At 56.1% G+C, this 26300-nt stretch overlaps 3 protein-coding genes across 6 annotated transcripts; 1 reads left to right on the top strand and 2 right to left on the bottom strand.

Moving 5' to 3' along the window:
• Positions 1 to 472: 472 nt before the first annotated feature.
• Positions 473 to 14657, bottom strand: LOC102976405 (Leucine-rich repeat-containing protein 29). Its single transcript, XM_028485110.1, is given in 9 exon segments — positions 473 to 600; positions 603 to 654; positions 722 to 943; positions 1136 to 1279; positions 1419 to 1559; positions 1561 to 1635; positions 2739 to 3029; positions 11373 to 13664; positions 14615 to 14657. Coding segments are annotated over 8 exon segments (1155 nt in total). The 5' UTR covers positions 11475 to 13664; positions 14615 to 14657.
• Positions 14658 to 14750: 93 nt separating this feature from the next.
• Positions 14751 to 17397, top strand: TMEM208 (transmembrane protein 208). 2 transcript variants are annotated; one of them, XM_007125890.4, is made up of 6 exons: positions 14751 to 14866; positions 15486 to 15581; positions 16335 to 16394; positions 16476 to 16612; positions 16925 to 17009; positions 17106 to 17397. In XM_007125890.4, exons 1-6 carry the CDS (start codon positions 14861 to 14863, stop codon positions 17241 to 17243), a joined length of 522 nt encoding a protein of 173 aa, XP_007125952.1. In that variant the 5' UTR covers positions 14751 to 14860; the 3' UTR covers positions 17244 to 17397. The 2 variants fall into 2 exon arrangements, with proteins under 2 accessions (XP_007125952.1, XP_028340917.1); XM_028485116.2 differs by lacking the exon at positions 16335 to 16394.
• Positions 17398 to 17513: 116 nt separating this feature from the next.
• On the bottom strand, positions 17514 to 25549 carry LOC102989445 (FH1/FH2 domain-containing protein 1). 3 transcript variants are annotated; one of them, XM_028485111.2, is made up of 23 exons: positions 25428 to 25549; positions 24989 to 25053; positions 24592 to 24659; positions 24409 to 24514; positions 24238 to 24332; positions 23858 to 23969; positions 23678 to 23772; positions 23424 to 23567; positions 23159 to 23292; positions 22868 to 23083; positions 22707 to 22730; positions 22274 to 22327; positions 21291 to 21406; positions 20611 to 21203; positions 20126 to 20281; positions 19737 to 19919; positions 19532 to 19651; positions 19287 to 19448; positions 18701 to 18891; positions 18414 to 18606; positions 18167 to 18332; positions 17892 to 18092; positions 17514 to 17818 (listed from the first exon to the last, which is right to left on the bottom strand). In XM_028485111.2, the coding sequence occupies exons 1-23, from the start codon at positions 25454 to 25456 to the stop codon at positions 17736 to 17738; spliced, it is 3306 nt and encodes a 1101-aa protein (XP_028340912.1). In that variant the 5' UTR covers positions 25457 to 25549; the 3' UTR covers positions 17514 to 17735. The 3 variants fall into 3 exon arrangements, with proteins under 3 accessions (XP_028340912.1, XP_028340913.1, XP_028340915.1); XM_028485112.2 differs by having other exon boundaries at positions 22868 to 23038; positions 25428 to 25535; XM_028485114.1 differs by lacking the exons at positions 24238 to 24332; positions 24989 to 25053; positions 25428 to 25549.
• Positions 25550 to 26300: the final 751 nt, after the last annotated feature.

The raw sequence follows: 26300 nt of genomic DNA, 5'->3' as shown, positions 1-26300 counted from the left end.
TGTTGGGTATACAACAAAGACTGTGGCTTGGCTGCTAAAGCTCAGTGCTGGTAGGGGGCTGGGAGAGCTGTGGGGAACAGTACAGGCCTTAGTGTGAGAAGGGGCAGGGCCAGAGGCACAGGGTCTGTTCCTCGCAGCACCAGACCCAGCCCACCTGTGGGCCTGGCTTCTGGACCCAAGCCTGGACAGGAGAGCAGGAGCTGGCATTTCCAGGGGCCTGTGGCAGCGACATGTAGCTGGAAAAGGTTCCTGCTGGGCTGTGGGGCAGACTGGGGCAGGAAGCCCCTTGGGCTGCCCTGATATAGTCCCACCCTTAGTCCTAGAAAAGGGGTTTTTAGCTTGGGGAAGGGGCTCTGGGGCATGTAGCAGAGGGAGGTGGGAGGCACTGAGTCAAACTCCAGGTCAAGAGGCCAGGGCTGGAGCCTCTGGAGGTGACAGAGGCTGAGCCACAGGACTGGTTACTGACCTGGCCTCAGAGTGTTAGGGTCAGGTCAGCCCCTCCCACGAAGCGGGACTGGACGCAGCTCACCTCAGGCAGTTGGGCTTGGAAGCGCCTGACGGAAGCCATGCTGATGCCAGGACACATGGCCACATCTACCATCGGAGCTGCTTGCACGCCTGCCCAGTGGAACCCAGCGTTCCGCAGGGAGGCCACTGGGCGAGCGCCTGACCCGGCAGGGGGCCCCAGCCCAGCCCCTACACTGTGCAGCACCGGACACACTCACTGCTCCGCGAGCTGACTGCACCTGGACAGGTTGAGGTGCTGCAGCCTCGGCCGGCAGCCAGCTGCCTGGGCCCAGCCCTCGTCACTGAGGCGGCTGCAGTGACTCAGCACCAAGCGCTCCACGCTGGGGCAGCCTCTGGCCGCAGCCAGCAAGCCCTTGTCCGTGACTGCTGGCAACAGGCTCAGTGACAACCGCCTCAGCTGGGGGACCTGGAGCACCTGCGAGGATGGGGGGGGGGTGGATGGTGTGGCGCTGGAGCCCTTCCAGCTCCCCCCACCCCCAGCCAGAGGAATGGCTACGGGCAGCAGAAGCCAATGAGAAAGGACTTTTGCCAAGCAAAAAGCGGGTTGGCCCTGACCGCTGGCTCCAGCCCCAGGGCCCTCAGCCTATCCACGTCCCCAGCCCCACACCTTGGTCAAACTGGCATCAGTCAGCTTGCTGCAGGCTGTGAGGTCCAAGTCCCGTAGGGCCGGCAGAGTGAGCGGGGCGGGCCCTGTGGCCGGGGAGAAGGGTCCTTTTGCCCCTGGAGGCCCGATGCCCAGCTCTCGGGGTGGCTGTGAGAGGAAGCCCCTGCTTCCCAGATTCCTCCTGAGTTTGGCCCTCAGCTGTTCCCAGAGACAGGCGCAGGAGGGGCAGGAGGGCAGCTGAGCCCAGGGACCGACCCCGCCCGCCATGACCTCGAGGGTCCCGCACCTGCGGCCCCTGCAGGGTCTCCTCACTTGGTTGCCCCAAGCCCAGAAGCCCCCGGTCACGGAGCTCCTTGCACCAGGCCAGGAGTGGGACTGACAGGTGGGTGAGGTAGGTGTAGATGGCCTGCACGGTCCGGTTGGTGAGGGGCCACGCAGGAGGATAAGTCTAGCACCCTGAGGCTTGGGCCCAGCGCTGGCACCAGGGAGAGCACTGAGGCGTCCTAGGAGGGAAGTGGAAGAGGGAGAGGGCAATGGAGAGGTGGCTTGTGCCTGTGTCACCGGGCTTGGCAGGGGTCACTAGGAAGCTGCCACAGGGTCCACGGAAGGAAGCAACAATATTCCTGTGCTGGTGAGTGTCGGAGTGGACCTGGTGGGCTGCAGTGGTGGGACACCAGGAGAAAAGCAAATGCCTAGATTGGCTGGGGCAGGAAGGATGCAGGTGAAAGTTTCTAAGGTGTTCATCCTGCCTGTGCTCCCAGCACCAGTGATGGACATCTGATTCTCGCTGAGCCAAGCAAATATGCTCCCTCTAGGACTGTGAGGTCACAGAGCAGGTAGGGCTGCCACCTGCCAGGAGCAGGAACTAAGGCAGAACAGAGGAAGCTGCTTTGTAGAGGGATGCAGAGACATGGGAAGGTGGGGCCCCAGAAAGAGCAGCTGAGGGACGCACAGTGGTGAAGCGGTGAGGGCAGGGGAAGAGAGGCACTTGGAGGAAAAGGCTGAGATGCTTTTCAGGTGGGGAATGCTCTGGGCAAGTGCTAGATTGAAGTAATAATCTGCTAAAGAGGAAGAGACTGACACTGCAGGAAGACAGGGACGCCACCCAGAGGGACAGGGCTGAGCCCTATTGAAGGAACTGGCTTCAGTCAAGAAATGACCCTTCTGCTCCCACGTCACATTACCTCCCTCGGGCCCTGCCTGAACCATGACTGCTGTGTAACCTCGGTACCCCTTCCCTGCAGGGCTCGGTTCTGTCACCGCTTTCACCAGCCTTCCTGGCCCCCAGAACACCCACCCTCACTCCCCTCCCCAGACTGCAGTGATCACCAATCACTTGGCTCGTGAGGTATGTGCCACCTTGTGGGCTGGGCCCCCGGGTCTCCTGGACCTCCCTCTACCTGGACCCACCGTGGGGCTGCGGGGAGAAGTGCTGGCAGCAGCCCTGTCTGTCTAGGCTCCTTTCCTCTTCCTGACTGTGTCCCCAGTTCAGCTCTAACCACTCCTTGGACACAAACACTGGGCGCCTCCCTGGCGCCACGCTCCCAGTTCCCCCAATCCCTGGTTCTGGTGAGGAAGGAAGGAAGGAAGGGGATGGGACGCTCACCTTGAGTGAGGAGCAGTAGGCCAGGCTGAGGGAGGCCAGTGGGTGTGGAGCTCCACACACCAAGCCCAGGGCCTGGGCTAATTCCCTCCCTCTCACCAGGCAGCACTCGGCCATGTCGAGGCTCTGCAGCTCCCACAGGCCCCCTAGGGCTGAGCGCCTCGCATCCGTCAGCCGCTGCAGCTTCCTCAGGCTCAGGTGCCACAGGCGCCGCAGGCCCCGGCTCACGATCAAGAGTGCCCCGTCAGCCAGTTCTGAGTAGCCGCTGAGGTCCAGGGAGGTAAGGCCTGGTTGCTGGTGGCAAAGGGTGGCCACAGCCTCTGTGGAGAGGTCCCGGTAGCTGTGCAGGCTCAGCTCCTGCAGCTGCAGCCCGGCCACCTGGCCCAGGGCCTGCAGGGTCTCAGGTGGCAAGCTAGTGCCACTAAGGCCCAGGGCGTGCAGCCTACCAGCCTGTTCCTTCACGAATTGCAGCAGGTTGCAGAAAGAGAGTTGGGAAGGGTAGGAATCCTGGGGGCCGATGGAGCCCCGGGCTGGGCCTGGCTCGAAGGTGAGGTGGCAGTAGGCCAAGGAGAGGTGCTCGAGGCTGGGGACACGACTGCTGAGCCGGTTGAAGCTGAGATCAGTCAGGTCCCGCAGGCTAGCCAGACTGAGCTCACAGAGGCCGCTCAGTGCCTGCTGGACCCGCTGTGCTGTCTTGGGCTGAGCTAGCAGCATGCCCGACGTGAAGAGGCTGTTGCAGCCACTGAGGTCAAGGAAACGCAGGGCCGGGCAGCCCAGGATCAGGGCCACGAAGGAGGCCTCTGTGGGGCTGCCCCCACCAAGGCACAAGCTCTGCAGGTGCAGGCCCAGGTGGTAGGCAACAGACTGCAGCACCTGGTGTGAAGCCGGCAAGCCATCCAGGTTGGTCAGGCTGATGCAGCAGATGCCCCTGAGACCCAGGCTCTTGATGGTCGGAAGGGAGGCAGAGGACACGGGGATGTTGTACCTCATTTGGCCTATGGGGCAGCAGCAGGCCTGGGGTTAGCCCTCTGGTCTCAAGAGTGTGCTGGCCATCGGGTCTGGGGGCAATTCGCTGGCCAGAATTTGAGGGCACGTCAGGGAAGGGGTTTTCTACAATGGGGACCCACTGTGGTGTGTGGTGTCATGTGTGCTTGAGGGGGCTGCTGATGGGAAGTGGAAGCTGGGAGGATGGGTCACACTGGGGCTCCAAGGGGATGACTACGAGGGGAGGACAGGAAGGTTAGTGACAGACGGGACTGAATGCCTATGGAGGGCCTGGGCCGGAGTGGGGACTTAGCATGCTGAGTACAGGAGGGCTGGGGGGTGACCTGGAGGAGAGCCAGAGAAGCCCCCAGGGAGCAGGAGGACAAAGTATGCTGGACTCCAACTTTTGGGACTTTCAGAAGGTGGCCCTGAGACCCATGGACCCGGCTCCAAATCCAGGGCCTCAGCTTGGCCTTAGCTAAGCAGTCAGCCTCCCCCACTTTCACGAGAGCATATAAATAGCCCTCGGAACAGCTGAGGGCGGGAAAAAGCTACGCAGGTATCGCTCAGCACAATCCCCCGTGGCCCAGATGCCAGAGATCTGGAGCAGGCAGTGAGGCCGAGGTCCCCTGGTGGCCACACACATTCAGTGTCTCAGCCACACGAATGTTTGCAAAAATGGGTTTTGTGTTTGAGTGAAAACGTGCACACGCACGTGAGGTGGTGTGCGCATGCGTGGGGGCGTGGGCGCGCTCACAAGTGTAGGCCCTTCAGGCTCGAGAGTTCAAGACGTGCTTGCGAGCCCTGGGGCTCATCTTTAGAGGGTCTGTCTTATCTGTCCAGGTAAGGAGGGAGAAGCGTCCTGTTTCTGTGGGCTGGAGCTCATAGGATGAATTTCAGAGGCAGGGAGGAAGCCGAGTTGGCCCTGCCGTAGAGGAACAGGGGAGCGAGCGCGGGGAGCACACAGTCGGAGTTGGGTGGGGCCCCGAGGCAAGCTCAGGGCTAGTTGTTGTGGGAAAAAGCTGGCTTGTTTACGAGTTTGGGGAGCCCTCAGTGAGGGAGATGTTTTCGTAGAACCTTCCCTGATCTTGTGCCAGAAGGAGCCAAAGGACAGTAGCTACAGGAGTGTGTGGAACTGGTCTGTGGGGGGAGGGAGAAGAGGACTTGGCTTCTAAAATCCTAGCCCCATTTCTCTACCCCTGACCAATGCCCAGGTTGCAGGCAAGTGGTACTCAAAGGCTCTTGTTTTCACAAGGAAGCTCCCCAAAAAACCTGTCCTGTGAGTAACGGCAAGAACAAACTGACATTCCCTGCTTGTTCCCCACAGAACATCATCAAAAGGGAACCAGAAAGGTAGAAATGACGCGTAATACGCACTCCCCGCAAGATACTTATTCAACAGGATTCCCTCAGGAAGACGCGTGGAACTCATTCCCAGGTGTGGCGAATCAGCCTGGCTTCTGCCCCAGAGAGAAGCAGCTGACTATGGCTGTCCTCACGGGAAGGAGGAGCGTATGGTAAGAGGAGACCAGCGCCCGGCGAATTTCACGGGAATCAGGGTGTCAGACCAGGTTTCCATTTCAGACCCTGTGGTATGGATGAGAGGAGCTCTCCCCACAGATTCCCTCTGTGGACACTGGGAGACAGTGGGGTAGTGGGGACTCCCGAGGACCTGGGTCCCTCTCTCAGATTTAAGGAGACCTGGGGAAGATCTCACTGTGTGAGGTTCGGGAGGGTACCGAAAAGATCAGGGAGAAAAGGTTCTAGAAAGGAAAGGTAAAGCGTGCCTCCAGCCCTTTCAAAGCCCTGCAGTGACGACAGATGAGCCAATCTGATGATGAGTAGAATGAACTCTGGCTGGGGGAGTGCAGAGCAGTGCTGGTTGCCAGGCAGCACCTGCCCCCAACAGTCACATGCCACCCCCGCAGGCCCCAGCTCCAGCAGCCTCCAGTCTTCCTTCTTTCCCTGTCTTCCTGAGCCCTGGCTGCCAGAAAAGTTCTTCCCTCTCCCTACTGCCTTCCTGTGAACAAGGCAGATGAACAGCCCAGCGTCCAAGTACAGGGCTGGCAGGTGGCAGCAAAAGCTACCCAATAAAGGGGCAGGGCCTGGCCTAAAGGACTTCCAGCTATGGGGCCAGGGTGAGATTTAAGACTGCCTCCTTGCTCCCCACTGTTTTTCTTGGTGGGGAGGAGGAAGCCTCTAAGCCATCACCGAGGTGGTCTACCTGGGACTCAAATACAGGAGCCCAGGAGCAGCCTGTTAGGGATATTTATCATCTGTGGGGGCAGAGCAGCAGGCTTCTGGGTTCCGGTCCTTGGCCCCAGTGTAGGAAAGTCCCCCTTCCCAGGCCCTAGGAAGATGCTTCTAAAGGCCTAAGGGAGGACTACACTGGTACCTGCTCCAGCTTCAGCCTCCCCATCACAGAGGGGCTAACTAGCCCCCTGGGCTCCTCCCTTCCCAATGCCGGCATCTTAAGAGTAAATGCGAAATCATTTGGAAAATGACCTAAACTTGCTAAAAGCAATACATGTCCCTTGACTGTGAGAGGCCAGGACTCTGTCATAACTACTGAAGTCCTGAGCTGAGATGGCAGGCCTGTGTGCAGACTTGAAAAGCCATCTGACAGAGACGTGGCCCTCCTGTCTGCTGGCACAGGAATCCAAAGTTAACACGCCTGTTTTCCAGAAGGCCTTTGAGAAAATATATGCCCTGGCGCCCAGGGGCTTTGGTCTCCAGAGAGGAGTCAGACCTTGGGGGTCATTTCCAGAGGCGTTATAGACGCCTCGGGCAGGAGAAGGCCGCAGGGGGTGGGAGCCGTCCTGAGGTCTTCACAGTGACCAGCCCAGTGGCAGGCAAATAGCACCCCCGCCCCGGCACGGACAGAGCCTGGGTGTATTGTCGGGGTGCTGCCTTTGTCTACCTTCTTATTTGAGAAAAAAATGGAATTAAGTGGCGGCAGGTCAGGGAGAATAAGAAGTCACCAAGTCTAGTATCCTAGCCTGGCCTGGAGCCATATAGGCCCCAGCTTGGCCTTGGTCAGCCAGAATCTTCTGTAGCACCTACTAGCTGGGGCTCCACCTCCTTATCAAGCTGCTGAGCCCTGGGGGATGGTTCCTGCCAACAGGGTTCCGCAGATTGGTCTCTGAGACATGGTGTCAGCAGGGCCCTAGATGCTCAGGTATCTGTGGCCTGGCTTCCCAGCACTCCCAGCCCTGGGGGTGGAGTGGGGGACTGAGTTTTGCAGAGGCACCAAATGGGTCTTTGTCAGTGTTCTATCTGGAGTTCAGAGTTAGCTGGAGCAGTCCCAGTGCTAAAATGGTAGACTCTACGATCCCAAACTCTGACCCTGGTCTCCTCCTTTTCCTCCCTCCCTTACTCCTGTACCAATCTCACCTTTATCCCCGGGGCCTGACTGCCCACTTGGCTTCTTCTATGCTCTCCTTCTTTGCTGGACTCCAAGAGGCCTCCCCCAGATTACCTCTCCTCAGGGTCCTTGTGGGCCTGCCCGTCATGCTGCTGTCTGTGCCCATTCTCCTTGCCCCCTGCCTGGCCAGGGATGATGAGACCGCTGCCTCCTCTGAGTGTGTGCTGGGGATACAGAATTCTGCCTGAGGAAGCCGTGGCCTCCCCTTGTGCCTGCACTGTCATCACTGGCCTGCCCACTCCCACCTCCTCACTGCCTCCCCCTCTCTTCTCACTCCCCTCAGACTTCTCTCCAAGCCCACTATCTTCTCCAGCCCCTGACGCTACTGTAGCTCCCTCCCCTCACTCCAGCCTTCTCAGAGATGACCTGACCATTTCAAAAAGAAACCAAAGTCCCTTAGGTGGGAAGGCCCTCCATTTTTCCTGTTCACATCCACCAGCCCACCCCTGGCAGGACCCATCCTAACCTCCTTCCCTCTCCTGCTCTTTGGTTCAGGGTGACCCCCTTCTCCCGGCCTACTGAGCCTGTCCCCCACCCTCTCCTCTGAGAACCCTGCCTTTCCACTGCTCCTTCCCCAGAGTCCACAAACACCCCGGAGTCTTAGCAAAGGCGTCCCTTGATCCTGCACCCCCTCTTCTCACCTTTCACCCCCTCCCCTCCACTGTCAAGCTTCTTGGAAGCACATGGGCGCCCACACCCACTGTGGCCACCTCTTTACCATGGCTTTGCCCACTTACCCCTCCACCACTGTCCCCACAGAATCACTCATTCCCAGCAACAGCTCCTCCCTGGCTCTCCTCTCCTCACCAGCATGTGGGGGCTCCCCTGAAGACTTCCCACAAGTGTCCTCTCTGCCATGCCCTGCTGCCTGCTATGGATGGCCAGTCTCCCCCGATGCTCTCTCCCACTGGGGGTTCTGAGACTCTGCCCTCTTGGCTCTCCTACCTTCTAGCCTGCTTTCCATTCACACACACACACACACACACGCTGTTTCCCTCCACGTGCGCCCCAGCAAACTTCATCCCATTCCAACTACTTTGTTTTCCACACCTTCTTCCTGAGCACCAGATACTGGGAGCCATGATCTGATGGACCTCTCTCCGGATACAAGGATGCAATATGCCCAAATCTGAGTTTACTGTCTTATTGTCGGTCTCTGGCCCTTCTCCTAAACTCTCAGTGCCCTTTACCAAATCACCTAAGTCAGAAATCTGGGAGTCATCCTAGACCACTCCCTCACATCCACAATGATGAAAGTCCTTTGCATTCCATCTCTTTGATACATTGTAATATGTCCCTCTGCTCCCCCCTCATTGCTCTGCCTTAGTTCAGGTGTCCTTATTGTCCGTCAGAAATATATTAAGCAGTTTCCTCCTGATCAGGGTCCGGGCCTCCAGTCTCCCTGGCTCCAGTCTATCCTTGGTATTGTCACCAGGGTGATCCTTACAAAAGGCAATTGACAGCGCTCTTCAGGCCCTTTGATGGTTCGCCACTGCGCAGCACGGAGACTGAGCTTCCTGACTGGCACTCAAGCCCTTCTATTGTCTCATGCTCCCCTGCCTGGGTTCAGCTGTTTTCTGTTTATTTTTGGCAGGGGTTGAGGGGTGGGGGGGTCTGACCCCTCACCTACTCCTACTTGTCTATTTAGCAAGCATTTATTCCTCTCTGGAGATTAGCCCAAGCATCCCCTTCTCCATGAAGTCTTTTGTGAATCTTCTCTCTGCATCCTTGGTGTGCCTCATAAGATTTTGAGTGCAGCACCCTACCCCCTCCTTTTGGCTTGTGCTGTCTCCCTCTCACTATCAACTCTGGGTGCTGTGTCAGCCCCAGCCCTGCACCCCTAGGGCCCAGCAGAGTGCTGGGCACAGACAGGCAGCATCACCACCTGAGTGAGTGAGGCCCCTACCTGTGTCTCTGGTAACTTCCCATCTTCCTCCTGCCGTGTGAATATTCCAAACCTCTCTGCTGAGGCCCTGGCCTCTACCTCCTACTTACTCCCCTAAGACAACCTGGCCTCCACGGTCACCACGCAAAGAACCCACCAGCCTTTAAGGAACTGCCTCAGCAAACAGCTTCACATTGCCACCCCCACCCCTTCGCTTCCTCAGGAGAGGTGACATCCTCTCCATCCTACCCAAGACCACGCCTTGTACTATCCTGAAGCCTGTCCGGCTGCCACCCCAGGTGGTGGCTGCCATTCCTGGCCTCTCCTCCCTACACTCACCCTCTTCTAGTGACTCCTTCAGCACATAAACACATTAGAGATTTCTCCCAGTTAAAATCCTTTGTTTAGCCCACCTCAACTTCTCATTACAATTCTATTTATTTTCTACTTTTCATGGGGAAATTTCTTGCAGATGAGGTCATCCTCTACATATCCTTCTTCTCTCATTCACTCCTCAACCTACCTGGCTTTTTTCCCCAGATGCCAAATGTTACTGAAGCCATTGGTGACCTCCCTGTATGTCAGACATCATGGACACTATCTGTTCTTTATTTTCTGGACTCTTTGTGGGATTTGACACTGTTACTCATCCACTCAACACTTGAAATGCTCTTCACCTTTGACTTGTGTGTCCTCCTCTCGCTGGGAGCTCCTCAGCCCCCTCTGTAGGCCCCTCCCCCTCTCCACGCCTTTGGACTGGTGTCCGCTTGGGGGCGTTCTCTGTGGCCTGCTCTTCGGGGCTCCTCATGCTCTCCCTAGGGGGAGTGACTCAGATCCGTGGCTTAAACGTCCACCTGTTCTTTAATGACACCCACATATATATTTATTACCTAGACGCTTCTCTTGAATTCCTCTCTCAGAAACCCAACTGCCAACTGGATCTCACCATTTAGATGTCTTATACTTCAAATTTTCAACAAGTTCAAATTCCTTTAGACACTAAGCTCAACGACACTGGAGAGAGAACTCAACAACAGACCCTACTTAAACACACACATTTAATATGTGACAGAGGAGGCTTCCAACTCATTATACATAAATGGTATTTGGGCTATTTGAAAACTAATCAGTTTAGCTCCTTACCTTAGAGCATAAATCAAAATAAATTACACCAATAAAAAATATAATTAATATAAAAATTCAAACCATAAAACACAAGAAACAATTTTGCTATGAGCCTAAAACTGATCTAAAAAGTAAATTCTAATTAAAAATAAAGACACAAAATATGAGTATATATTTATCAGATCTCTGAAGAGAGGCAAAGGATCTCTAAAGCAATGGAAGAAATAAGAAAGAAAAGATGTTCAGAATCAACAACCTAGAAATTTAACCTCATAAACAGACACATATGTACAAATCAAATTAAAAGGCAAATATATTAGGAATGTATTTCAATAAATATGTAAAAGGTTAATCTCTTTAATTATAAAAAGTTCATACAAATGGATAAGAAAAATACTAAGACCCCAATAGTTAAATGGACAAGGAACACAAATACACAAAAGAGGGAAATGTAAATGGCCAGCTAATGAGAAAACTGTTCAACCTCAGTGATAATCAAAGAAGTCAAAACTGAAACAAAGAGCTATTATTGCTTGCCCTTCAAACGAGCACAGATGCCTGCATTCACCTCCTAGTGGGCTGCCTCCCTGCACTCCAACTCGCCCTCTCAGTCCACTCTGCACTGCAGATGTCTAAGACACAAATCACCACATGTCACTCCCCTGCCTAATATTTCTTTAAAGGCCCCACGATGATAACCAGGAGAAAGTCCCAGCAATGCCACCTGGCACCTCTGTCTTGCTGTCTGACCCCTTTCTAGCCTCATCTCCCACCACTTCTCACACACACACCGAAGTTCCAGTCATAGGGAACCCGTGTGGTCGTTTCCAGACCTATTTCACACTTTGGTGCCTTCACCTGTGCTGATATGAGTTCTGGAAGACCAACCTTCATCCTCATCCTACTCCTTCAGGAAGCCTTCCCTGATGCTGCCAGTCTCCTTCGATGTCCTTCTTCATATCCCCATGGCACCCTTCATTCCAGTGTCACAGCACCGAGCACACGACATCATGATCACTCATATTTGTCTTTATCCTTCGCTGGACTGTGAGCTTCTCAGGGGAGTTTTATTCATCTGTAGAGCCCCAGCACTGTACCCAGAGCCAAGTATGTATGAGTAAGTGTGCAGGAATGAATGGATGAATGACGCATGAGCAGGGCCATGAGCAAGCTGAAGTGAGACAACTGAGAATGGGCCAGGTGAGGGTGGGTACCTTACCTCCCGAAGGGCATTCTGGGCTGCACAGCACCAAGCCCGACTCACGAGGGAGGCCTCTTTCTGATCTGACAGAGGCAGGAAGCTCAGAATATATGTGAGCATCTGAGGGAAAAAGAATGGGCATTGGGGACCTGTAGTGCTGGTGGGGGCCTTTGGAACCTTCTCCAGCTGATAGCACAGTAGGTCAGAGGGGACCAGAGCACTGGCTTCTAGTTCATCTTGGATCCTAAGCTTCGTGGAGTCTTCACTTCCCCTCTCCAGCCGCCAGGTATCTTTACTGGGAACAAACCTCTCCTGAGCGCCACCTGGATGCAGGTTTGCTCTGACTGATAAAAATCAAACTTCCTGCTCAAGTTGGTAAAAAGAACCTGGGCATTGGGACCAGATAAACCTAGTTTAGATCCTTATTCTCTCAACTGACCTCTCTGAGCCTTATTTTCCTTATCTATAAAAAGACAATTGTAGTGAGATTTAAATGGGTTGTTGTGACAATTAAATAACATGGTAAAGTGTCTTGCATAGGATCTAGAACATAGCAAGTCAGGTGCTCCTACTCTGATCTTCAGGAAGTTACACTGGGACCGCACCCTTTTCCCATTTTCTTCACTGCCAACTAGGTTACTCAGCTGACTGTTAAGATTCTCAGCAAGAAAATCTTAACAGCCTGGTAGGCTCAGACTCTCACTCCGCCTGCGCTCTATGAGGCTGGGGGTAGGTGGGAGTGGAGGCCCTATTAGGGACTGGGGAAGGGAGTTGCCTGTGAGACCGGGAATTATCTGATATTAACTATTCTTTTCTTCTGGAATCTTCCCTCCTTGACTTCTGTGACACTGTGTTTTCTAGGGCTCCACTCACCACTCCAACTGCCCTGTTTCTGGATTCTTCTGTGGCTCCCAGGGTTCAGACCTGGGCCTTTCAATCTGTTACTTTCTAGGATAATAAATTCATTTGCATGGCTTTAACAGTTACCTCTATAGGAATAACCAGCAATTCAATATGTACATATTGTTTTATCATTCATGTGCTAGTTTAGTATTGCCAACTCCCCACAGGATTCTTCATCCAAATGTTTTACCATCACCTTCATCTCAACCTCAGTCCAAAGCAGCCCTTCCTCCCAACTTTCCAGCCCCTGAGCTTCAGCGCCAACAGTGCATCTCACCTGATGATCCTGATAATACTCTGTGCTCTTCATGCTATTCTGTCCCTTGCTCTCAGATATAGGTGTAAAGCACAGGCTTTAGGCCAGGCTAACTTAGACTCATTCAAATCCCAGCTCCACAGATTCCTAGCTATGTAACCTGTGTGACCTCAGGCAAGGTACTTGACCTCTCTGAGCCTCAGTTTCCACACCTGTAAAGTGGGGATATTAAAAATCTAGATCATAGTCTTATGATGGGGATTAAATTATATATACATAATTTATATATATATTTAATAGATATAATATGCTTCACATCTAGTAGGTTGTCCATAAATGCTTCCTGGATTGCTGTTACTAATATTTCTGCCTTTGAAAACTTACCACCTTAGTAGCCCAGATCTTCATCACCCCAGCCTTCATTCCTAACACAATCTCCCACCTGATCTCCCTGCATCCAGGCTCATCCTTGCTAATCATTCCTCACAATGCAACAAGGTTAATTTTCCTAAAAGACAGCTTTCAGTCTCAGTGTACTCCTGATGAAAACCTTCAGGGTTTCCCAGTCCCCTCAAGACAAAATCTCTTCTCCTGGGTCAGCACTGCCAGGCCTCCATGCCTGACTGGACCCCTGATTCCAGAGCTTCCACAATCCAGTCTCCTCACTGTCCTACAAACACAGCATGTCTATTTCCTTATTTCCTTTTGCCTATGTGGACCTTTTCCCCAGCCCACTCTGATCTCTTCTTCCTTTCTCTGGTCCCTAGTACACAGAAGGTACTCAGTCAATACTTACTGAATTGCATTAAGTAAGGATGGACAGTCTTTTACCTCTATTTTCACCAAAGGTTTGCTCAAGGAAGGGGTGGGAAGATAAAGCAGATCATTACTGAGAGGAGAATGACTGGGGAGAACAGCCTCTGGGCCAGGGAGGCTAGGCATGGGGAAGAGAACACTGATGGGGACTGGGACTGATCAAGCCCCTATCCCCAAGGGGAGGCAGGAAAACCTGACTGAGCCGAGGTAAGATAGTGGCCATCCTGTCTTCTGGGGCTCAGCAGTCAATCCAAGGAGCAAAGGGAGGGCAACAAACCTGTCCTCCCTGAGGGGAGGAAGCATGATTCTTTGAGCTGAGAAGCGGGGAGGCCTTTCTAGAGGGACCAGAAGAAGCAGTGATAAGGGTGGAGTGGCCACCCAACGAACCCCATCCCAGGGAGCTACTAGAGATATGACTGGTCATCTCTGAGATCTATGGGGATGGAACAGATATCCTCCGGGGCCAAAGGGGGAAAGGATGCCATCGCAGGGGGCTCACTGGGGTTGGAGCAGTCCTGTTTTTGCTAAGGGAAAGGAGCACCATTCCAAGGGCTGATGGGGAAAGGGTGGCCTGTCTCCCTTGGGCTGAGGGAGGGGGTTGCCAGCTCTCGGGGGAAAAGGGATGAAGAGGCCATCCCAAGAGGCCACTGGAGACAAAACTTATCACCTCTCTCTGGATAACAGCGGCAGAGTGGTCTTGCTCCAGGCTAAGGAGAGGGAGCAAACATCCCATGGGGTGAAGGAAGCAGGGATGGCCATCACTAGGGGCCGAGGGAGTGGGGAGCAGGCCTGTCCCCGGTGAGGGAACTCAGAGACCATGCCCGAAGTTGATGGGAGGGGGCAGTCTGTTTTCCACCGCCAGGGGAAGGGGCAGCCTCTCTCGGGGAGGAGGGAATAGAGCGACCATTCCAAGGGGCCAATGGGGATAAGATCGGTTACCCTTCGGGGATGATGGGATGGAGCGGACATCTTCCAGAGCTGAGGGGGAGGGGCGGCCATCTCAAGAGATGCAGGGTAGGCAGAGGCCCTGTCCTCGCTGAGGTGACAGAGCGGCCATCTCTTGGGGCCGATGGGGAAGGAGAGGATGGTCGCCCAAGGTAAGGGGACGGGGTGGCCCAAAGGCGGGGCCGTTACCCATAGCCAGCAGGTCCTTGGATCTCCCGGGCTAGTTGTTTCCGCCAGACGGGCGGGGCCAAGGCGAGCTGTCTGACAGCCGCTTCCCACAGCCTGGGACCCCGAGGGCGGGGCCTGTCCCGAGCTAGGCCTGAGGGCGGCCTCCTCTCACCTCCAGCGGCAGAGATTCAGCCATCGCGTCCCTGCCGCCTCCGCCCCCGCGCAAGGCTTTCTGGGAAGTGAAGTCCCACCGACTCTGGCGGGCGGAGCTTGGGAAGGAAGTGGATCTCCTACTTCCGTCCCGGTTGCTGACGATTTGGGTCTGCACCGGAAGTGCCTGTGCCGCAGATGTGGTACCTACCGAGTGCTGTTTCGGTCGCTCTCCCATCTTTCCCCGTCTGGGTATTTGCGTCGTACCATGGCGGTAAGGAGGGCGAGTAGGGCGGGGTCCGCAAGGCAAAGCGCTCTCGGGGCCGGGAGACTGAAAACAGAGGAAGGACATCAAGGGCAGTGGGTCGGCCATCCGGTGGCTGGACCGTACTAGATTAAGGTGGGGAGTGGAGAGGCGCAGGAACGCACCAGAGCTGCTGCCGGAGAGGGGTGGGCGTCAGTACCAGACAGTGTCAGGAGTAGCTGGAGATCTGAGGGGCTTGAGGCGGGGTAGGCGTTAGCCCAGATCTGGTTTACTCTAGCAGAGGCCGGAGAGGGTCTCCATTCAAGCCCACTCAGGGATCCCCCCCTGAAGGGTTTGTCAGCCCAAAACTGGACCTTATCAGAGGATTCAGGAGATACCAGCCTAGTGTTGGATTGTTCCCAGCCCGAGCAGGAGGCGGTCATTGCTGGGTGTGCTGGAAAGATGCTGGCAGCCCTAAGTAGGATGGTTTGAAGGAGGGGTGGACATCTCAAGGATTGTGCTAGGTTTGAGCACCACGGAGACTCGGCTGAGGTGCAGGTGGAACTCTGTAGCTAACCAGAATGGGGGGGAGGATAAGGAAGACCCTGGCTGATGAGGGTTCTGACAGCAACTCGTCATCTCTCTGCAGCCCAAGGGCAAAGTGGGCACAAGAGGGAAGAAGCAGATATTTGAGGAGAACAAAGAGACCTTGAAGTTCTACCTGCGAATCATACTGGGAGCCAATGTAAGTGCCTCCCTCCTTGCTTCTGTGCCCACCCAATGTTCCATAGCCCTTAGCTCTGTTTGGTGGGGTGGAGTGGTGGCAGTGTATGACAGCTAAAGCTCCGGAAGAAAACTCCAACTAAAAATAAATAAGAAAGGATCCTGGCACAGAGAAAGTGCTGAATAGTCAAAACAAACAACCAAAAACAAAATGAGGGTGTGAGTCTCAGATTGACTGGAGAGCCCTTCCCATCCTAAATACACAGGGGCTTCTTTCCTGGGCTGAAGTGTTGGAGGGGAGTCTGGGTTTTCAGGAAGCAGACCTCTTCCCCCAACCGTATAAGAAATGACTTGTCCTCTTTCATCACCTGGCCTAATATCTTGGTCAGAGTCGAGGGAGGTCCATGGTTTAGTAAGCTTTTTAGATTTTTTTTTTCATTAAAAATTTTTTAAATTTTATTATTTATTTATGGCTGCATTGGATCCTTGTTGCTGTGCATGGGCTTTCTCTAGTTGCAGCGAGCGGGGGCTACTCTTCGTTGCAGTGCGCGGGCTTCTCATTGCGGTGGCTCCTCTTGTGGAGCACGGGCTCTAGGCACGTGGGCTTCAGTAGTTGTGGTGCATGGGCCTAGTTGCTCTGCAGCATGCAGGATCCTCCCGGACCAGCGGTCGAACCAGTGTCCCCTGCATTGGCAGGCGGATTCCTAACCACTGCGCCACCAGGGAAGTCCCTAGTAAGCTTTCGATCCTAGCCTGATCCTGTGTCTGCTTACAGGCCATTTACTGTCTTGTCACCCTGGTCTTCTTCTACTCATCTGCTTCATTTTGGGCCTGGGTAAGTGTCCCGCATCCCGGGAAGTGGGTAAGCACATAGGGTCAGTGGCTGGCCTTTGATACCCCCATTCTTGTTCGGCAGATGGCCCTGGGCTTTAGTCTGGCAGTATATGGGGCCAGCTACCACTCTATGAGCTCGATGGCAAGGGCAGCCTTCTCTGAGGATGGGGCCCTGATGGATGGTGGAATGGATCTCAACATGGAGCAGGGCATGGCAGAGTGAGTGTCCCCCGCTGTCAGCCCAGGTGAGCGGCGCCAGGGCTGGGGTGCTGGGGCCCAAGACCCACAGCTACCTGCAACTTGAAGAGGGTGGAAGGGAGTTGAACTAGGGCCCATCTGTTTTTTTTATTTTTTTATTTAAAAAAAAATTTTTTTTTTTTTTGGCCGTTCTGTGCTGCTTGTGGGATCTTGGTTCCCCGACCACGGATCGAACCCGGGCCCTCAGCAGTGAAAGCACAGAGGCCTAACCACTGGACCGCCAGGGAATTCCCTGTCTATTTTTGGCCCTTGCAGTCTCCCTTCTATCCACAGGCACCTTAAAGATGTGATCCTACTGACAGCTATTGTGCAGGTGCTCAGCTGCTTCTCCCTCTACATCTGGTCCTTCTGGCTTCTGGTATGTGGGTCGTGGGGCTCCCGAGGAGCTGGGGCATCTACCCCTTCTCTTCTTTCATTTCCTGCACCTGGCTTCAAGCTCCCTTTTCTCTCCTAGGCGCCGGGCAGAGCCCTTTACCTCCTGTGGGTCAATGTACTGGGCCCTTGGTTCACAGCAGAGAGTGGCAACCCAGCACCAGAGCACAACGAGAAACGGCAGCGCCGACAGGAGCGGCGGCAGATGAAGCGGTTATAGCCACTGACATCGTGGCTACAGGTTTCTGGGCCCCGGGTGGCTCTGTCAATCAGGCTACATGGCCCCCATGCCAGGAGCAATGAGGGCCTAGTCCAAGGGCCAAAGGCAGTCTAAGGTATAGGATTGGTGAATAAATGGCTTACGATGTGGCTAATGGCTGCGTGGGTGATAAAGAGAGATAAGGCAGGAACAGCCAGTCCTTTGGTATTTTCTTTCTGCTACAGGCCCAGTGCGGTGGGTACTTTGAAAGAAGAAGGCTCTTGGATTGGCTAGGAAAACTTTATTATGCTCCACGTGTCCAGGGAGCTCATACATGCACACGCACGCTCACACAGGCACACACAGCTAATACTGCTCATGGCACTGGCCACGGGCACAGAGTGGCCCTCGAGTTGAGAAGAGGCCCAGAATCGTGCTCTGGTCCCTCCTCACCATAGTCTCCTGCACTGCAGGCTGGGGCCCAGATAGATAGGTATCGTGGAGGCAGCACCTTCACACTTCCAGGCCAGGACCCTTGCTCAGTCCTAGTGCCTGTACCAGGTCCTCTCCGAGCCCGCTCTTCAACGTCCGTCTCACTGCAAGGACAGAGCAGGGTTGGAGGGGGTTGATGGCATTAAGGTGGGCAGTGGGTGTGTGGGGAATACTCACAAGACTTGCGGTTGCCACGGGAACGCTTGCGTTCCCGGGCAGCTAAGGCACGAGGACTGCTCTTGGTCACTGACTGCACCAGCAGGTCCATGATCTCATCTGAAGTGTCACTGGGTAAACTGGAGCCTGGATGTTCTTCTGGGGGTACAGTGCAGGGCCCCACTGCTATGGGCATGACTGGGGAGCTGCTCTGGACCATGCCTGAGGGAGCCAGATAGGGAGGTGAGGCCAAAGCGGCCCCAGAGCCCACTGCCCCCAGCGGCCGTAGGTCCCACCTCTGCTGCGGCGGCCATGTGTGGTGTCCTCGGGCTTGCTGGCCAACAGACTCTTCATGCTGGCGTGACTGTCGGCATCACCCTCTCCTAGCCCACTGCTCACAGCCACTGGGATAGATGGGTTGCTTGGGGTTTCCCCAGCCGCCACACCTGAGAACTTCTCTGTCTGGAGAGAGGAAAGGGGCGGGTTGGGAGTAGAGGAAGAAAACCATGGGGGTGGCAGTCAAGACCCGGAAGGGACACCCACCTCGGTGATCATGCGTCCCCGGGTCTTGTTGCGCTCACGGTACGTGGCCCTCTTCTGCTGCTGCTGCAGCACCCGGTCCCGGCAAGTCCGATACTCCAGTGCGAACTCCCGCAGCGTGTGGCAGAACTGCATGACGCGCGCCTCACGGGCTGCCTGCGCTGTGTACCCCAGGTACAGCAGGAAGGCATGGAACCTAGCCAGGTTGGGGTGGGGAGGAGTGGTGAGTCCTGCTTGGGGTTTATGGGATGGTGGTGGCAGTCCTGCCTCTCTCTGGCCCATGCCCCCACCTGTTGCAGACACGGCGGTGCACGACCCTCAGCGTGGCAACACGGCGGGTACAATGGGCCAGGAAGTGGGTGAGGCGGGCACGCAGGGCTGGAGCCAGCTCGTGCTTGGACAAGCTCCGCAGGCTGTCGTCAGCTGCCCGGCTCCGGCGCTCCAGCTGCCCCAGGTTCTCAGTCAGCTGCTCAAAGTCCACCTGGAAAAACAGGGAGTACACATGCTATCCCCCTACAGAAAGACACCGCCTGAGCTGCCTCTGTGCTGGGCTGACTAGCCTGGGCCCTGAGGACACAGCCGAGATCCGGCCCCTGCCCTCCAAAAGCTCAGTTTAATGCAAGAGACAGACAAGTCCATTTGATGCAGTGGAGAACGGAAAACGTTTCTTGGGATAAGTGGCAGCTAAACAGACCTAAAGACAGAGTAGGTGTAGCCATGCCTATAGAAGAAAGGGTTTCTGGCAGAGGACACAGCCCACGCGCACGCCTGTAGCCTAAGCAAGCCCTGGCCCAGCAGCCCACTTAGGGAGAGGGAGAGAAGCAGTGCTCCCTCATGCCACAGCCAGTCTTAGTCAAGCCTCTGGCAGGTGCTGACCTTGGCACAGCGGATCAGGGCAGGAATTTCTGAGTAGAGGTCAGAGGAATCAGGCCGGGTCTGGAGCACCAGGGAGCAGAGATGATGCAGCAGTGACTGTCGGCGCACCGTGTCTTTCACCTCTGACACCTTCTCCAGGTAGCTCAGCTCAAAGCCGCTGCTCTGAAACGACCCCGTCTGAGCCTGAGCCTGAGGCTGGCTGGCTCCAGAGCCCCGGCCCCCGCCCTCATGTGCTCTCAGCTCACCTGGGAGCCGTTGAGGAAGTTGCCCACAGCCAGCAGGGTGGCCAGGATGCAGTGGAAGGTGGCATTTTGCACAAGCTGTTGCATGCCCACTTTCAGGTCAAACAGTGGCTCTGCAATTTCCTGGTGTGGGAGACCAGGGACTCAGACTAGGTGGTCATCATGCTCACCTGTCCCCACTGCCTGTCCCATCCCATGACCCAGGTACCCGCTCCATGCTGTCATAATCCAGCTTGAAGGCCCAGAGTTGTAGGCGGGCAGCCAGGCCCCTAATGGAAGCGAGAGTCATCAGGAAGTTCTCGGCTGGGCCCAGGGGCATGTCAGGATTGGCCAGCTGGGCCTCCTCAATCTTCTGCTGCTCCTCCTCTGTTGGCATCATGGTCAGTAGCTTCTGAGAATGCACCCACCGGCCCACATAGGCCACTCAGTGCTGGCCTGAGGCCTCAGGTATTGGTCTTGACTCCTCCCTAGGTCATCTGGGGCAGCCCCAGAGTCTGGGGAAATGCCAAGCCCATGCCCACCACTGGAGGGACAGGAACTGCCCACTGACCAAAGGAGACGGCCGGACTTGCTGCACCCTTAGCTGGGTATCCCTACCTCAATGCCATCCTTGCTGACAGCAAACTCATCAAAGTTGAGCAGGGCAGCCTTAATGACGTGCACAGGTGGCAGCGTGGTTAGGCCGATGTTGATGGCGTTGCTGCGCTTGGGGTCCAGCACGGTGGTCACTGTGCGGCGGCCCTCACCAGCTTTCTTTGAAATTGGGGGAAGGGCAGTGTAAGATTGGGAAAAAGTCTAACTGGGGCAACAATCTCAGAGGGCACACCAAGGCCCCACTCTGAATGGCTAAATGGTGGGATTACCCCACAACCAGGGATCTGGGATGTGTAAGGCCTTGGGATGGGCTTAGACGCTAGTTAGGGTTGGGCTGAATCCTTATTGAAGGACCTCAGTCGCTCCTCCTTTCTTTGCCTCGGTTTCCCCACGTGGGAAATGAGTGGCAGCCCCACCAGTTCAGATGCTTGAGCTCTGATTGCCTCCCCTCTCCCCCAGGGTTACCTTGCAGACGAGGGCACGTTTACCTTGGAAGGCAGCACGTCCTTGGCACGGGACTCGAACAGGTGTTCTAGCCGGGCTGTATCCACTGCGACAGGCTCTAGTGAGGCCCACAGGGTGGGGCAGGGCCCAAAGCGGCTGCCAGAGCCCCCATGGACCCCAGCCAGCTTTAGCTCCCGCCAGAAGAGTTTTACTGTCTTCCTTTTGGTGGGGAGGGCTAGGCCATCAGGTGCTGAGGGGGGAAGAGTGGCAGCTGGGGGTGGTGGTGGGAAGGGGCTTTTGATGGGTGGGGGGGGTGGGGGCGGAGGAGGTGGGGGGCCTCCCGGGAGCGGGGGTGGCGGGGGCAGGACCCCTTTCCCCGCCTCCACAGACTCCATGTTCAGCACGTCCTGGTCTTCATCCTCCCCCAGATCTGAGAAGTCCAGGTCCCCAATGCAGAGGCTGGATACACTGGTAGGGAGCTCCCGGACGGGCTCAGCCTTGGGGCTTGGTGGGGCCAATGGCTCCTTGGGCTCTGGCTCGAGGCTGTGCCGAGTACAGAGCAGGATTTGAGGGGCAGCGCTCTGGGGTGTTCCGGGCGCAGGGGCTGGTTCTGGGGAGCCCCGTAATTCTTGGGTGTCTAGAAAAAGGGAAACAGCCGTCAGTGTCACATCCTCTGTGGAGCAACAGGGCAACATGGGTGGATTCTGCCCACCCACCTGCTCACCTGGGTGTCCATCGACATCATCGGACATGGCTCCAGCCAATGTCTCTGCCTGGCCCTGGGCCAGCGCAGCCTGCTTTTCTGTTTCTGCTGCTGCTACATTCTCCAGGAACCGGGCTCTGGGGGGAGGGACTTGTCAGTGAGGCTGTCTGACATACCTCAGCCCAGGGTGGAGCACATGCCTTGCTGGGCCCCTGGGCACTGCCCCTAACTGCAGGCACACACAGACACACAGGGAACAGTCCATGCGCTGAGCAGACCCAGGACCTGCCCCCCCACCCCCGCCAAGGCCAGCCCCTGTTCAGTCTTCCACATGTGGGGAGGGTCACTACCAACCCAGTATTCCCAGGTCAACATAGGGGGAAAAGTTCTACTTAACATCTAACTTGCAACCTTGCTCCTGTTCATGTTCACTGTTCTGATTCTAGACAAGGACCCTTAGAGCAGGGGGAAAGGATAGCTGTCCCAATGGGCACACCAGGCTGTCCCTCCCTTGGCGTGTCTAGCAGCTTCTGAGAGCTATGGCCTATGCCCAGAAAAGGGCCTGGTAAACGAAAGGCACTCAGTTTATGTTGAGGTAATAAAGGTGATCCCATCCCTTCTGTGGCCCCTCCAGCCTCTGTTGGCACTCAGTCTCTGTCCTTCCCTTAGATGGAGGTTGCTCCTCCACCTCCGCACCACACAGCACCCTAGATGCCCTCCCAGCCCTAATCCTGGGCTGAGGACTCAGGAGAATCGGCTCCAGGTAGAGAGTCCACATCCTCATCACTGATCAAAGCTGTTAAGGTGTCACTGTTAAAGCACTGGGACCTCTATGACCCCAGTGAACTGTTTCCTAATGCTTAGTCCTTGGGTAACTGAGGACACATAATTCTGGGAGAGTCCCACAGCTCTGGCTGCATCAGGCACATGGAACCCCTGCTGGGGGAAGCAATGCTGAAGCCCTGAGCACATGGCAGGCCTGGCAGGCTGGCCTCTGTACTTACTCTAGCCTGGCCTGCCCAGTAGGGAACTGGGGGACAGATGGGCTCTCACGGGCCCTGGGTAGGGGGGAATGAGAGGAAGAAATGGTAATTGTGGTACGTGCTCCACCCCAAAGCCCAGTTGCTCACACCCATACAGAGCTGGGCAGTGATATCAGGGGTTCCTTCCCAGCCACAGTGGGAAGAGGAGGGAGTGGGGGAGGCATGATGTGAGGAAACTAGAAGTGGAGGGGAGAGACCGACATGACGCAGGACAGGGTGCAGTAAAAGACAAAGAGCAAAACAGGAGAGTCAGAGACAGTGACAGAGAAACAAAGAAGGGGGTAGAGAGACAGATGACATTGACAAAACAGGCAGAATGCCAGAAAGAAGAAGAGAAGCCGCAGGAGGAGGAGGTCCAGTCAGAGCCGAACCCCACCCCCCAGCAGTCACTTACCAAACAGGAGCAGTTTGGTGAAGTCTGGAAAGAAAGAGAAAGAAAGCTCGCGTTTGGGCAGAGAAGTTTGGGCAGAGGAGGCGGAGGGCCCGTGGAAGGGCGCAGAATGGAGGGACAGTTGGAGAAAAGACTCCCGGGACAGCCTCTATCTCCCTACTTACTTGTAGATGCTCCTCTCGCAGGAGCTGTCGTGTGAGGGCGTCACGGAGATGTTAGGAAAGAGGCTCAAGGTGGTATGGAGGCCGGAGACAGGGCCCACAGCGCTGGAGGCGGGGCCTGTAGGTGGGGCGGGGCCTACGGGGCTGGAGGTGGGGCCGGTCGGCAAGACAGGGCTGGCGGAGGAGGTGGAGACTACTGGTGAGGCGGGGCCTGTGGAGCTGGAGGTGTGGCCTGTCAGGAGGCAGGGCTCCTCCTGGCGGATCCACCCCTCCGCCAAGGCAGTTCGTTCTTACCCAGGCTCCGGGGAGCGCACTTCTAGAGATCGGCGGATCCTCTTGCCCTCCTCTGAGGAAGGTTTTCGGCGGGTGATGCGCCGCCCACCTGCGACGGCTTCTTCGATGTCCCCATCCTCCAACCGCAGGGCGCTCTAGGAGAGTTGAGCCCAGATGGGAGAGACTGAGGCCCAAGTAGGTGGGGTGGGGCACTGGAGAACGGCCTCCCTCCCTCCCCTCTTCTCTCCGGCCTTCGGGCCCTGACAGCCCAGCCCGCCCAGCCCACCTCATAAAGCATAAGCTGGGCGCGCAGGTCGACGTCAGTGCCCGCGGTGCCCAAGTGGCGCTGGACCAGTGCCTCCATGCCCTGCTGCTCCAGTGCATCCGTCACGTCGTAGAAGGAGTCCTGATCCGGGAGCGCTGCCAGAGTCTGGAGGGTGGGGGGATAGGACGGCAAGGCTAAAGCTGATGGAGACCAGAAGTCAAGAGCCTGAGGGGCCCAGAATGGCACTTGGTTCCCCCTTTGCTCCCCCATCCCACCTTGTTGATGAGGGTGACAGTGTACACCAGCAACTCGGGGTCAGCGCCATTCTTCTCCTCCAGGATGGACACCAAATTGGCCCATGGAAGAGCACCTGTCACCCAGATAGGGAGCAGTCATATGGGAACAAGCAGGAGAGAGGGCCCTGAGCAATGGAGGAGGGAGGGACAGTTTCTGACCCGTGCTGCTGGCCACAGAGTTGACTGCACGGATGAACAGTGGTGCGTTGCTCTCAGAGTATTCCACAAACACCAGCAGCAGCTTCAGGGCTGTCTTCACCACCAAGCGGGACTGGGGGGAAGGGGTCACCATACATGAGTGGGGCTTGGGCCAGACCTGTGCTGGCTCCTGGTGGGGAGGGGGAAGGGCTCCTGGGGCTGGACCCAGAGAGGAGAGTCTAGGCAGAAAGAGCCATCTCTAGGCCCAGGTATTGAAGTGCCTTTGAGGCTTAGAGGGGCCACAGACCCCCTCCATTCCAGACCACTTTGCAGAAGAGGAAGCTGAGGCCCAGAGAGAGGCAGTGGGAAAAGGGTGCATGGCTGGGTGGAGGGCCACTTACCAGGCTGGCACACAGTGTGTACAGCCACTGCACGGTCTCACTATGGGCCACCACCCCCAGCATCCCATCCACAAAAAGCATCAGCTGGCCTAGTGCTGGGGACACAGGGACAAGAAGAGGTCAGTAAGGGGTCACTGAAGGCAGGGGTCATGGGGGAGGGGGGAGGCTGACCTCGGAGGATGTAGCTCTGGTAGTTGTGGTCAGCAGCAGCGCCCACATGGATTAGGCAACTCAGCCCCTCCGAGTGCACGAATTCAGGCACCAGGTCCTTGTCCTCCTGCGGGCACCATGGGGGAGTTTAGTAGGGGGAGGCTCAGCCTGGATGCCCACCCGCAGCCCACCTCTGGGCCTCACCTGGAAGATCTGCTTTAGTGAGAAGAGGGAGCGGCGGAGCTCAGGGCCACTGGAGCCATACAACTTTTCTGCAAGAGGCAGGTGGGCATGGAAACCTCCAGGGGACACACCACAAGCCCCCCACCCCCTTCTACTGGGACACAACCACAACCCCCCATCAAAGAATCTTCTAGTACTCTTGAACCCCCCACCTCCTCCTCCACTCCCTGACTCTGGGCAAGCCCGACCGCAGTCAAGCAGCTGCCCTGGAAGAAGAGGTCAGGATAGGAATGGGAGGAGTCGTACATCCTGTCTCCCATCTGCTCTGTCTGCTGTCCAGCACAGGCCTGAAAGAAACTGAGACAACCGGGGCGGGGGGGAGGGGAGGCGCTAGACGCTGATATCCTCACACACTCACCTAAGATGGCATTGACTCTCAGAGAGAGCTGGGTCCGCAGGATCAGAGTAGGCTTCCGCCCTTTGCTGGAATTAAGTAGCTCAGTCAGCAGCTCCCAGCCCATTCCTCAGGGTCCCTCCACCCACACCAAGGCAGCCAAAACCTGGCCACAGCTCCTTTCTCCCCAGATGCTCTCCAAGCCAAAGGGTTGTCCAGATAGGAGGGTTTGAAGAACACAGGCATCTCAGGTATGTAGGAGAGCCCCCACCCCGATCCCAGGCGGCAGGTAACACTGGCCAGGCCTTGGGATTCCCCTGGCACAGTTCCCTGGGGTGGTAGGAGGAGACCCACAGTCCTGGCTAGAGATCAAGTGTCTTGGCTGCTGACACCTGAGCCAGCCCCTCCAGCATGGGGGCAAGGGTGGCAGCCAGCCTAGCCTCCTGGCCCCATCAGCTCTGACCTGATCTCTTCAAAGAAGCCCTCCAGCATCTCCCGCTGCTCTTCTAGGGACAGCTCAGGGTCCAGGTAGTATCCAGACGGAGACACTTGCAGGGCACAGTCCTCTAGCTGGGGGCAAAGGGAACAGCTGTCAGGGCTGGGGAAGAGGTGGCAGGAGTACGTATGGAGACCCCATGACCTCCTACCTCCCACTCAGGGTGCTGGCAGAGGCGCACCACAAGGGCCTGCAGTGCAGCCATGCATTCCTTCAGCAGTCATTTCTCATGGGCCTACTATGTGCAAAGCCCATGTGGCTCAAAGAGCTTTCTCCTGGCTCATACCTACCCATTCTTTAGGTTTCAGGTTAGATAATGCTTTTTTTTTTTTTTTTGCCACGCCATGCAGCTTGTGCGATCTTAGTTCCCTGACCAGGGATAGAACCCGCGCCTTTGGCAGTAAAAGCGTGGAGTCCTAACCACTGGACCGCCAGGGAATTCCCAGATAATGCTTTTTTGGAAAGCCTTCCTGGACTCCTCTAGCCAATGCTATGCAAATCCCTCCAGCCCTTGTGTGTACCCTCCTCTGAGGCCTTCCACACAGCATTATCCCATCCTAGACACTAGTCTCCTTCCCCACTAACCGTGTGTTCTCTGGGTTCAGGCACCATGTCTGTCTTGTCCATGCAATATCTGCAGAACCTATCACAGCACTCAGCACACAGCAAGTGCTCCCTAAATGGTTGTTGAGCTACTGAACATGAATGAGGAAGGGGAATGGAGAGAAAATAGGAGGAAGTTCCTGCTTTCAAGGAATTTTGCAGCTGTGAACATTCAACACTCAGGGAGAAAGTGTTAAGAATGCTGGGAGGTGCAAACCCAGCTGAGAGGGGGACGTG

The sequence above is a fragment of the Physeter macrocephalus genome, unplaced genomic scaffold (assembly GCF_002837175.3).
Source record: "Physeter macrocephalus isolate SW-GA unplaced genomic scaffold, ASM283717v5 random_288, whole genome shotgun sequence".
Taxonomy (NCBI): domain Eukaryota; kingdom Metazoa; phylum Chordata; class Mammalia; order Artiodactyla; family Physeteridae; genus Physeter; species Physeter macrocephalus.
The sequence above is the reverse complement of the archived record's forward strand: the minus strand, read 5'-3'. Positions and strand labels throughout refer to the sequence as shown.

What these genes read in the sequence shown, in the direction of transcription:
- LOC102989445 (XM_028485111.2), bottom strand. Translation starts at nt 25,456, where the DNA reads ATGCTGGAGGGCTTCTTTGAAGAGATCAG. An exon ending in CACTAAAGCAGATCTTCCAG is followed by an intron (nt 24,515 to 24,591) that starts GTGAGGCCCAGA and finishes TGGTGCCCGCAG; the next exon opens with GAGGACAAGGACCTGGTGCC. An exon ending in GTGCGCTCCCCGGAGCCTGG is followed by an intron (nt 23,084 to 23,158) that starts GTAAGAACGAAC and finishes CCACACCTCCAG; the next exon opens with CTCCACAGGCCCCGCCTCAC.
- TMEM208 (XM_007125890.4), top strand. An exon ending in ATGGAGCAGGGCATGGCAGA is followed by an intron (nt 16,613 to 16,924) that starts GTGAGTGTCCCC and finishes TTCTATCCACAG; the next exon opens with GCACCTTAAAGATGTGATCC. An exon ending in TCTGGTCCTTCTGGCTTCTG is followed by an intron (nt 17,010 to 17,105) that starts GTATGTGGGTCG and finishes TTTCTCTCCTAG; the next exon opens with GCGCCGGGCAGAGCCCTTTA.